Source organism: Eriocheir sinensis, chromosome 28 (assembly GCF_024679095.1).
Source record: "Eriocheir sinensis breed Jianghai 21 chromosome 28, ASM2467909v1, whole genome shotgun sequence".
Taxonomy (NCBI): domain Eukaryota; kingdom Metazoa; phylum Arthropoda; class Malacostraca; order Decapoda; family Varunidae; genus Eriocheir; species Eriocheir sinensis.
Window position 1 is genome coordinate 14,704,163 of NC_066536.1, and position 12,500 is coordinate 14,716,662.

Sequence of the window (12,500 nt, forward strand, 5' to 3'; positions counted from 1 at the left end):
CCTTGTAATAATCATCTGTGTTAAATTTAAGCTTGTGAAATTGTAAACATTGTCGGTTCCATCAGAGAAAAAGTGTTAATAGTGGAAATGCTGTCCGCGTACAAATTGGAAAATCTGCACAGCTAAACGATATGCTGAAAACATGTAAAGTTTTAACGCGTGCATTAATAAAACGAGTCTTCAAACCACAAGGGGATCCAAAAACTGCAAAAAAAAGTAGAAACATACGGTATACTGTTTATGAGATTTTTATTAATACTTTTCTTAAGTTATTTTTTTTAACAATTATTTATTTTCATCGACCGCTAATTTGTCTGTCTGTCCTTCAGGATGAGTGCCAGACAGTGCCTGCTGCGGGTGGCCCTGGCCTGCCTCACCTGCCTGGCCGCCCACGCCGCCCAGTCCTCCCAGGTGAGTACAGACCTGTCTCATTATGCGCTACCTCAAAGTCTCATCATCTTCTTATTGTTCTATTAATTCGGTGTTTTCAAAGGTGTGTGTGTGCGTGTGCGTGTGCGTGTGAGTCATGTGGCTGCTGAAAACCAGTCAGACAATCTTAAGCTTTCTCTTCAACGCCGCCGCCGCCTCTACTGTCTGCGTTCTACATAGCGATCTCGGCGGTGTTTTGCGTAACCTTAGTGTGTGTGTGTGTGTGTGTGTGTGTGTGTGTGTGTAAACGGTCATTTTCGTGGTTGCGTGGATTTGAAGGTTCCTTGTCATGCGTGTTTCCTCAGTTCTCTACTTTTACTCTTTCTTCACGTAATTCGGTGATTCTTGGGGGTGGCGGCGGGTCTTCAAGTGGGTGGTGGAAGTGTGTCTGTGTTGGTTATTTAAGCGGTGATTCTCTAGTGTCCCGTTACGTGAATCTCGGTATCGAATTTGGTTATTTAGGCTATAAGAAACTCCTCTATCTTTTCTATTTGCTTGATATCCTTTTTTTTTTGTATGTGTGTGTGTGTGTGTGTGTGTGTGTGTGTGTGTGTGCAACTGTTACACCTGGGCGAATTTTCAAGGTGTAACTATCGTATCTTATTTTAACTTCCTCTTTATGTGTATGAGTCTGTCTGTCAATACGAAAATCAGCCAGTCTATATATCTGTCTCTGTCTGTGTAAACGCCTGACTGTTCATATTTCCTCCTATCTGTGTTTCTGTATTTCTCCTTGTTTGTCTCTTTTTGTCTGTCTCTATACCAGTTATTCACCGTCTCCTACTTCCTTCCGGGGGTGTTGGAAATATGAAGGTGTAGCAGGGTTGGGGGGGGGCGAGGGTGCGAGGGAGGGGGGTTGGGGAGGGGGGGGGGAGGGGGGCGGAGGTGGGTGGGGGGGAATGACAGGTAAGTTGCCACACCTCTCCTCGTTACCTGTTACCTCACGCCCGCGCCTGCTTCCTGTGTGTGTGTGTTTGTGTGTGTGTGTGTGTGTGTGTGTGTGTGTGTGTGTCATGATGATGGTACTTGTGGTGGCAATGATTTCTATTTCCTATTTTTCTGTCCAATTGCCTTCCTCTCCGTCCCCCTTTTCCTCCTCCTCCTCCTCCTCCTCCTCCTCCACCTCCTATCTCCTCCCTTTTCCTTATTTTTTTATTAGTCATCCTTTAAATTTTTGTCCCCTTTTTCCCAGAGTTTAGGTTCCGTTTTCTGTGAGTGCGAGCGTTGCGTAATGAGAGTATTGTGTTCCCTCGGCGGCAGTCACGTTCATGAAAAAAAAAAAAAAGGAGAGAGAGAGAGAGAGAGAGAGAGAGAGAGAGAGAAAAAATATATGAGCGCGAGTTGAGGTCGATGTTCGGTTTTATTTATTTTTCATGTGCTTCCCAGTTATTTGATTTGCTCCCACGGTGTTGCATAAATTTCCCAGGTGTTTTTTTTTTTTTTTCCCCCATAGTGTGTGATTTATTGTCCTCAGAGGTACTTATTGTCTTGAAGCTCTTCCTCTTGAAAAAAATATATAATAGGAGATAGAAGTAAATATTTTCGCCGTTATTTTGGGAACAACGTCGATTCTGATTCCTTATTAAAGAATCTAACATCATATCGCTTACTACCTCTGTTTCTAAGTTCAGTTTTTCGCCATTATTTTGGGAACAACGTCGATTCTGATTCCCTATTTAAAAGAATCCAGCTTCATATCGTGTACCACTGATTCTCAAGTTTGATCGCAAGTACATAATCAGTAACTACAAGCACGTATAGGAACTGTCTCTCTCTTATCATACCATCCATTTAGGATTTATGGTGTCGCGTGCTCGTGTGTTTACCTGGCTCAGTGTGGCGAGGCAGGTGACAGGTAGTGGTGGAGACAATGGCAGGTGTGTGTCGGGGGGGGGGGGTGCGTGTGTGACAGAGAGACAGACGGACAGACAGATAGATGGATAGATAGAGATTGACAGACAGACGTAATAGTGTGGACAGGTTGGAAATTGTGAACGTGGCATAAAACGGTCTTGTCGTGTTTACTTGAGATTAGCTTCGGTTCACTTAGTGCTCGAGGTCTCGCTGCCGCTCCTGACGTGTGGAAATGTTAGAGAAAAAAAAGATTGAGTGACGAATCAGTGAGAGAGAACATTGCATTATCATTATTATTATTATTATTATTATTATTATTATTATTATTATTATTATTATTATTATCATTATTATGGGGAGCAGTATTACGTATGTCTTTTTTATCTTTGTTTTCTTTCATCAAACGTTAGAATGATGAACGTTTATTTAGAGAAAGCAATGAGAGAGAGAGAGAGCAAATAGCTACTTTTTATTACCCTCCTGTACTACAACCACCACCAACAGGTCTGCCAGTGAATGAAAAATTAATGTATAGTCAATAGCCATCAGTAGGAGACCCGGCACGTCACACAGCAATCATCTCTCAGTTTCACGTCGAGGGAAGAACATGAATGGAAAACCTTGCCCAGTAATTACAATGCTCGGACGTAATCTCTGGACGCGGCTGACTGCTCTTCGTTGTGGCCGATGGGCGCGTCTGAGCTTTCCCTCGACTTTCTAGAGTGTGGGGTCTTGGTGGGAGGGAGGGGGCGGGGAAGGGAGGGAGGGGGAAATGGTGAGAAGGAAGGGGGATGGTGGAGGAGGAAGGGGTGGCAACGAGGGAAGGAGGGAGGGAGGGGGATGGTGAAAAGGGTACTACTACTACTACTACTACTACTACTACTACTACTACTACTACTACTCCTGTGAAAGAAACAAGCAAGATTGGGATAGGTCATGTACAGTATGTCTGCTTTCATATAGCGTGCGCGTATGTACACACACACACACGGGTCGGTCAGCGGGTCATAAGCATCATTTTCATCCCACTTTCTATCGCATGAGGGGGGGGGGGGTAGCGGAGGGAGGGGGCGGGGGCAGGGGAGGGGGGTGGGTGTTGCTCTCCTTTCTCCCAAACGTTATGAAACCAACAGACGCGTGGGCGAGGCTCCTGCAGACCCTACGCTGCCTCTTCTCTCTCTTTTTGTTTTTAGCATCCGAGCTTTGTTTCACCTTCCTGTCTTTCTTTCCTCCCTTCCTTCCTTTTTCTTCTCACGGCTGGCACCTTTCCTTTCTTACCTTACCTTTCCTTACCTTACCTTACCTTACCTTACCTTATCATATCTTACCTTACTTAACCTTACCTCACCTTACATTTCCTTGCCTTACCTTACCTTACCTTATCATTCATCACCTTACTTTACCTTACCTCACCTTACATTTCCTTGCCTCACCTTACCTTACCTAACCTTAACTTACCTTACCTTATCATTCCTTACCTTACTTTACTTTACGTTACCTTACCTTTCCTTGCCTTACCTTACCTTACTTTACCTTACCTTACCTTACCATTCCTCATCTTACTTTACCTTACTTTACCTTACCTTACCTTACATTTCCTTTCCTTACCTTACCTTATCATTCCTCACCTTACATTACCTTACTTTACCTTACATTTCCCTGCCTTACCTTAGCTTACCTTACCTTACCTTATCATTCCTCACCTTACCTTACCTTACCTTACCTTACCTTACCTTATCATTCCTCACCTTACTTTACCTTACCTCACCTTACATTTCCTTGTCTTGCCTTACCTTACCTTACCTGACTCTACCCTACTTAGTTTTCCTATCTATATAGTTCCTAATGGTCTTCATGTTTTTCTTTTTTCCCTATTCCAGACAGTCCCTCCTACCTTATATTTCCCATTCCACATTCCCATTCCCGGTCTTTAAAGCCAACAGTAGCACTTGTATTAAGCGAAGCTGTTCAGAATACCCATGACCAAAACAGTAGTAGGACCAGTAGCAACAACAACAACATAACTAAAGCAACATCAACATCAACAACTAGCAATAACCACAGACCACAGACAGTAATTGACAACAACATTCCGAAAAAAGAAAAAACTCGACTCGGATTCAGTTTCGATTGGACGTAACACACACACACCCTCATAGGGAAAAAATATCTCGGACAAGGCAGACTTCATGTTCGCTATTAGTCCACCTTGGGAAGTCGTGGGTGTAGTGGCAAGTGTACCTCCTAAGTGTATGTGTTTGTGTGTGTGTGTGTGTGTGTGTGTGTGTGTGTGTGTGTGTGTGTGTGTGTGTGGACAGCCTACACACCTTCGAACTGCCCACTTTCGCCACTTTTTACGCGGCTACGTGGGTGCTAAACCGAAATGAGGCGGTGAAGGTGTGTGTGATGAGAGGAGGGGGGGGGGGGGGATTGTGTGTGTGTGTGTGTGTGTGTGTGTGTGTGTGTGTGTGTGTGTGTGTGTGTGTGTGTGTGTGTGGTTGACATCAGGGCCGGGACACACACACACACACACACACACACACACACACACACACACACACACACACACACACACACACACACACACATTGACTCATTCCCTCATTCTACTAACATCGCAACCTCCTCACCTACTTCACTCTCCTAAAACATCCATTTCCCTCACTATAAAAAAAATACAACCGCTCCTTCCATTTCCTAGGAACCACTTTTACCCGATTTATGAACGTTATAAGAGAGAAAAGGCAAAGTATAAATAAATGACCATCAAGTCTTATGAAAATCGACGTGGCTTTTTAAGAATTACTACCAAATTATAAGTGAAGATCTTTATCCCTCGCAGCGAAGGCATCTTCAAGGATATACACTTCTTTTCTTGTTGATTCTCTCGGCCTGGAGGCAACAGAAGTGCGTGTGTGTGTGTGTGTGTGTGTGTGTGTGTGTGTGTGTGTGTGTGCATCCAGCCTTGACGAATCATGGTGACGTAAATGTGTTCGTAAGATTCATGTTGGAATCTCGAAATTCTCATCACACCCTTTCACGTTTTTTTTTTTTTTTTTGGTTGGTTTTCATTTCGGTTTCTGGTCCCTCTCACTTTTTCTCTTTATTTCTACGTTCTTTCATTTTCCTTTCATCCTCTCTTCCTTCCTTCCTTTCTTCCTTTCTTTTTCTTCATTTCTACGTTATCTTTCTTTCCTTCCTTCCTTTCTTCCTTTCTTTCTCTCTATTTCTATATTCTCTCTTTTCCCCTTCCTTCTCTCTTTCTTCCTCTCTTCCTTCCTCTTCCTTCCTTCCTTCTTTCCATTTTATATCGCATTGTTTTCTTTCTCATACTGAAACGCGAGATACTTACTGTCATCTTGCTTCTGTTTCCCTCCCACCTTATACCCGGGAATACCTGAGGTTCCCCAAATTAAGGAGACAGGTGTGTGAGTATGTGCTTGCGTCGCCTCACTGGCCACGTAACCTGTTCTTCAGTATTTTTTCCCCCTGTCCATTTTTTGTTTCCCTCAAGTCTAGCATGTCGTTGTCGTTCCCCTGAGCCAGGCATGTTGTTCCTGTCGTCATCCTCAGTCTATCATTCTTCACTGGCATTCATTATCTTCTTCTTGTCTCCTTTCTCTCCTATCTACTCTTCGTATTACTGTTACCTTCCATTCTTCTCTCTACCCTTCTTCCATTCTTTCTTTCCTCTTTTTTCCTTTCCCCGTGTAATCTTTCATTCCTTACTTTCTCCTCCCTCCTTCCTCTCCTCCTTTCTCCTTCCCTCTCTCACCTTTCTTTCCTCCCTCTCTCCTTCCTCGTACATTTCATTCTTCTCTTCACCCTTTTATCTTTCTCTTTTTCCTCATTTCTCCTCCCCCGTGTCACCTTTCATTCCTCACTCTCCACGAATTTCTTAAGATGTTTGTGAAAACTTGATTGGATTGTTGCTGCGTGAGCTGCTTTCATTCTCTTCGGCTCAAGGAATCAGATTTTAGAACCCATCATCACATACACACACGCACACACACACACAGTTCGAATTTATGGGTGGTCTTCAGGACAGCATGTGGGTAGTCTTAAACCACTCGGCGGTGACAGAAAAATCCCAGGTGGTAGCATCGGTTTCGAACCAGCGTCGTCCATCACGCTGTGAATGCGGGTCCCGCACGCTATCCACTCAGTCATCGCCTACTAGTCATACTCTTCCCCTGCCATCCTCTTTCTCAGTCATTGCCTTTCCCAGTCTTCCTCTTCTTCAGTTTTCTTCATCCCCAATCATATTCTCTCCTAGTTCTCCTACCCATTCCTACTCTTCCCCAGTCTTCCTCCCAGCCATACTCTTCCCTAGTCCTCCTCTCCCCCAATCCTCCTCTCTCCCATTCTTCATTTTCCCCCATTCGTACTTTCCCAGCCATCCTCTCCCTTAATCATACTCCTCCACAATCATACTCTTCCCCCTTCTCACCCTTCTTCAGTCCTCCTCTCCCCCGTCCTCCTCGAGCTCCCTCACTCAAGGATCCTAAGTGCAGTGTACCCTTGGGCTCGGGACCGTTGCCTCACCTGTAAGACGCCGCAGTCACCGCCCCCTTCGCTGCCGCTGCTGCCACTTGTTGTTACCTCCATAATATGACGCCGGGCTCTTGTTACCTCTCCGTTCTTGAGGCCTTGAGGGAACGTGGAGAGTTGTGGAGGATTTTTTATTATTTTTTTATTGTGTATTTTATGTTGTGTGTTTATGTGTTTTATCTTAGCGTAAGGAAGCCGCTTCGTAATGACTTTTTTCTATCTTTTTTCATGATTTTTCTATTATTCTTTCTTGTTCTTCTGGTTGTCGTTTTTCTTGTTCTTGTTCTTCTTCTCTCTCCTCTTCCTCCTCCTCTTTTCTCTTCTTCATTTTTTCTTCTTTTTCTTCCTCTTCTTCTTGTCTCTCCTCTTCCTCCCCCTCTTTTCTCTTCTTCATTTTTTCTTCTTGTTTTTCTTCCTCTTCTTCTTCTTGTCTCTCCTCTTCCTCCCCCTCTTTTCTCCTTTTCTTCTTTTTCTCCTCCTCCTCCTCATCCTCCTCCTCCCTTGTCCTTGGGGTGCCGCCGAGGTCGAAGGAATTTTTGGCATGACAGTCTCTTTTTTAAGTTCCCCGCGGCGGCCACACGTGCGGGCGTAATGCTGTAATGCTGTTTACCTGCCGAGGCCGTGACGGGGAGGGGAGGGGAGGGGGGAGGCGTGATCTTTGCCCTCCCTCCTACCTGCAACCCCCCCCCCTCCCTTCCTCCCCTCCAGCGGTCAGTCCGGATGAAGGGAAGGGAAGGAGGGTGGGAGAGGGAGGTTAGACAAGCCGCTGTGACTCCTAATTATAAGAATACGCATATCATTTAGCTCTTAAGTGATGGGACTGTTGTTTTTTTGCGTTTAGTCGTGATTATCGCATCGGTGGTGGTGGTGATGGTGGTGTAGGTCGTGGTGGTGTTGGAGGAGGAAGCAAAAACATGTATAGGAACAAGTCATAAAAACACGACTATTAACGAGGCTCCCTGAATTAATTGATGGCCAAGTGTGCAGGTTTATTACTAATGGTGTTAGGTAACGATAGGGAGGGAAATCGCAGAGCTCCTCCCCTCACCCCAAGCCTCAGGAACACTAGCGGCAGAAAAAAGATCAAAGTAGTAATTTTATCTTTGTTTCGGAGACTGAATGTGTTTGTCCGCAACAGGAAGAGAGTTAAGATGAAACACGTAGTAGGAGTTTACTTATGATAATCAACACATATGAAAGAGGTTTAGGCATATGAATTTACACATTAAATATTGTACTCACGAAAAATTATATATATTTCTGAGGGTTAGGCAACCGCTTCATAGTCACTTGTTATCCTTTTGGTTCTTTTTAATCTCTTTTTCATGGTTTTTCTAGTTTTTTTCTTCTTGTTTTTCTTCTTTCTTGTTCTTGTGCCATATCATATCAAAGGCATGAAGATTGAACTACAGAGCTACAGAGTTAGCTGTTTTAAATATCACTCATTTGAATACGAAATAACACTGTAACACGATTATGGTACGTAGGAGAAGGAGGAGGAGGAGGAGGAAAAGGGAGACTAGGAGAAGGCGAATCAAGGTGGAGGAAACTGTGGGAGTGGGTGGAGGGTTGGGGGGGCGGCTGTCGGCGGGGTCATGGCTGTTATGTGTGTATGGGGCGGGGGTTATCTCATCTCAGAGGTATTCATGGGTCCCCAGGGCGTGTGTGTGTGTGTGTGTGTGTGTGTGTGTGTGTGTGTGTGTGTGTGTGTGTGTGTGTGTGTGTGTGTGTGTGTGTCCTATCGGGCACCCACACACACACACACACACACACACACACACACACACACACACACACACACACACACACACACACACAGATCACAACCACAACCACCACCACCACCACCGCCTGAAGTCAAAACAGAGATAAAAACAAAGAAAACACACAGATGGGCGTATGTCTTATAGTTACGCCCAACTTTTTTTTCTTTCGTTTTCTTGAGCCTCTCAGACCCTTCCCCGTCCGTGCGTCAGTCCTTCATTATGTGACTTTTTCTAGACTTTCTTCATTATTTCTAACTTTTTCCTCCTTACCTTACCTTACCTTACCTTACCTTACCTTACTTTACCTTACCTTGCCTTACCTTACCTTACCTTACCTACCTTACCTTACCTTACCTTCCCTTACCTTACCTTACATGACTTTACCTTACCTTACCTTATCTTACCTTACCTTACTTTACCTTACCTTACCTACCTTACCTTACTTTACCTTACCTTACCTTACCTTACTTTACCTTACCTTACCTTACCTTACCTTACCTAACTTACCTACTTGCCTGCCTACCTACCTACCTACTTACTCATTTTACTCAGTTCTTTCCATAATTATTCAACCTCTTTGTCTCCTCGTCTCCTTCGCTCAGTCCCTCACCAATCATCCTTCCTATCTTTCTTCCCTCCTCCTATCCTTCCCTCTTCCTCCCCTCCTTCCTCCCTTCTCCGTGTGCCGTACCTGCCCTTGGGATGTTTAGCGCGATGGCACATACCTGGCAGGGGTGGGTGTCAAGGCGAAGCTGCCCAGAAAATATTGCGAAGGAGGAAACATTTGGAATCGTGTGTGTGTGTGTGTGTGTGTGTGTGTGTGTGTGTGTGTGTGTGTGTGTGTGTGTGTGTGTGTGTGTGTGTGTGTGTGCGTGAACAGCAACGTTGCAGAAAACACATTTGTCATTAATGATTATTTCAGGTTTACTTCTGACTGATTTTTATTTATTTTTTCTTCGTATATTTCTTTATTTTCAAGCACAGCATCCAGTAGACATGCGATGTAATAAACAAACGAAACATTTATATAAACTTTAAAACAAAATTCCCGGAGAAACAGGAAAAGGAAAATACACAAACTCCTAATCCTTTTACACATTAAACTTCTTGTGTTTATGTCGAGTTTTCTTGCGGGCCGAAGTATTATGAGAGACGGAATTTCTGGCAGGGGAACATGAACACCCATACACCCACGCCATCAAACTTCAGGTGTATGTCGAATTTTCTTACGGGCAGGAGTGAGACGCTGGCAATATTAAAGACGGAATTTCTGGCAGGGGAGCATGAACACCCACACACCCACGCCATCAAACTTCAGGTGTATGTCGAATTTTCTTGCGGGCAGGAGTGAGACGCTGGCAATATTAAAGACGGAATTTCTGGCAGGGGAGCATGAACATCCACACACCCACGCCATCAAACTTCAGGTGTATGTCGAATTTTCTTGCGGGCAGGAGTGAGACGCTGGCAATATTAAAGACTGAATTTCTGACAGGACAACATTTACTCCCTCACGTCCATGCCACGACCAACACCTAAACCCCACACGAACACGGACACTCAGGGCGCCGCGGACTGAGTGACGGACAGGCCAGTGAGAGTCCGTGAGGTGATTATGACGAAGCGGAGATTTTAATTAACGCTTCACACCTTGGGACGTAAATTAACAACCCTAACGACCCCCCGCTGGAGTGAGGATCAGGAGGAGGAGATGAGGGAGGTGCTGAAGGAAGAGGAAGAGGAGGAGGTTCAGGAGAAGAAAACAAGGAGGGAGTAAGAGGCAGGTAGCTGTTTCCTGGCACGACTTGGAGGATAATTAAGAAGTGAAGGTGGATGGTGGTGGTGGTGGTGCGTGGAGGGAGGGAGGGAGGTGGAGAATAAAGGTGATGATAAGAGATAATAATAGCGATGGTGGTGGTGATAATGGTGATGAATGGTGGTGGAAGGTGGAGAATAAAGGTGACGATGGAGATGATAATAGTGGTGGTGGTGGTGGTGGAGGTGGTGGTGGAGGTGGAGGTGGAGGTTGAAGGCCACGCGCGTCACCTCATGCAGGGCGTCAGCACCACATAACAATACCTGCATTTGTACGCTTATGTGCCTTCGTCATCCTAGTGTCTCCTCCTCCTCCTCCTCCTCCTCTTCATCTACCCTCTCCCTATCCTTATCTTTATTATTATTCTATGCATCATGCTCTCCGTCTTCTATCTGTTGCTGTTAATATTGTTGTTGTTGTTGTTGCCAAGACGTTTAATCAGCTACACCGTGACCTCAACACTCCCGGACCCTACCTTCGAGTGCCTTACCCTTCCCCTCCCAACCCCCCCCTCCTCTTCCTCCTCTTCTTCCTCCTCCTCCTTCTCCTCCTACCAATAACAATGAAGAGTGGCGTCATATTAATTACTGAAACCGTAAAACCCGGCAGTTAAAAAGCCAACATAAATCACAAGCTGTCTTCACGAATGCCCGACGCGTGGCTGAGAGAGGGAGAGGGAGAGAGAAATAGAGGGAGAGGGAGAGAGAGAGAGTGAGAATGAATGCGGAAGTAGGTAGGAATAATGAATGAAGAGGTACTACACAGCAACATAAGAGGGAAGGATGGGAGAAGGTAGAAATAGGAGGAAGAAGAAGAAACGGAGAAGGAAGAGGAGGAGGAGGAGGAAGAAGAAGAGAAAGGAATAAGGAGGATGAGAAAAGAAATTGAAGAAAAAAAAATAATACTCAAGAGATATGCTGCATTCTAAAACGAAGCGCAAGAAAAACAATAGGAAGAAGAAAAATAAGAAAGAATAAGAAAATTGTGTTCCAGTAGATTAGAAAGAGGAAAACAAAAACTAAATAAATACGAATAGACAGCAATATAAGGAAAGAAATATAACCCCGACAATATAATGATAGTGCTGGAGGTGGATAAGGTAATAAAGTGGTTGTGATGATGATGATGATGATGATGATGATGATGATGGTGATGGAAATGGTGGAGGTAGTGGCAGTGATGGTGGTGGTAGTGGTGGTAATGATAGTGGAGGATCTGGTGGTGGTGGTGGTAGTGGTGGTGGTGGTTGTTGTGGTGGTGGTGGAATTTGTGTGGTAATCGTATATCACCTCAAAGTTCAAGGACACACACCCACACCCGCCCTACGGTTGTCCGCTAGTCAGATCCTCTCCGTCGGGGGTGTTGTCCTCTTCTCTCTCTCTCTCTCTCTCTCTCTCTCTCTCTCTCTCTCTCTCTCTCTCTCTCTCTCTCTCTCTCTCTCTCTCTCTCTCTCTCTCTCTCTCTCTCTCTCTCTCTCTCTCTCTTCTTCTTCTTTTTATTTTTCTTCTTCTTCTTCTTCTTCTTCTTCTTCTTCTTCTTTATCTTCTTCATCCTCGCGTCAAAAGCAAGTCCTTGTTTGCGTCCAGGACTGAGATTTACACGATGAGTTTGTTTTCCTCCTGTTTGCCTGTTTATCTCTCCATCTGTTTACGGAAGAGTGAGGGAGAGTGACGAACAAAGGAGGAGGAGGAGGAGGTCGAGGAAGAGGAAGAAAAATAAAATAATGAAAAACAAAAAGAGGAGGAAAAGAAAAGGAGTGCTGAAGGGAGAGAGAGGAGGAGAAAGGGGGCGAAGAAGAAGATAAGGAAAAGAAAGAAGAGGAAGAAAACAGGAGTTGTGAATGGAGGAGGAGGAAGAAGGGGATAAATAAGATGAAGAAAAGAATGGAAGGAAGAAGCGAAAAGGAATGTGGTGAATTGAAAAGGAGGAGGGAAAAGAGGATAAGGAAAAGAAAGAGGAGGAAAAAGGGAAAAGAAGTACTGAACCGAGAGAAAGAAGAGGAAAACTTAGGGCTTGGAGGAGTAGGTACAGAGGAAGTAGGCGAAGGAGTGAGGGAGGGAGAAGGAGAGGAAGGAGCATAGCCT

General features: G+C 44.8%; 1 protein-coding gene across 5 annotated transcripts in view; it reads left to right on the forward strand.

Moving 5' to 3' along the window:
• Positions 1–12,500, forward strand: part of LOC127004610 (A disintegrin and metalloproteinase with thrombospondin motifs 1-like) — a 132,372-nt gene that overhangs the window by 50,108 nt on the left and 69,764 nt on the right. For all 5 annotated transcript variants that reach the window (XM_050872620.1, XM_050872619.1, XM_050872623.1 and 2 more), the window contains exon 2: positions 330–411. In XM_050872620.1, coding sequence (XP_050728577.1) covers positions 331–411 — 81 coding nt within the window. In that variant the 5' untranslated portion in view covers position 330. The remainder of the gene's footprint in view (positions 1–329; positions 412–12,500) is intronic.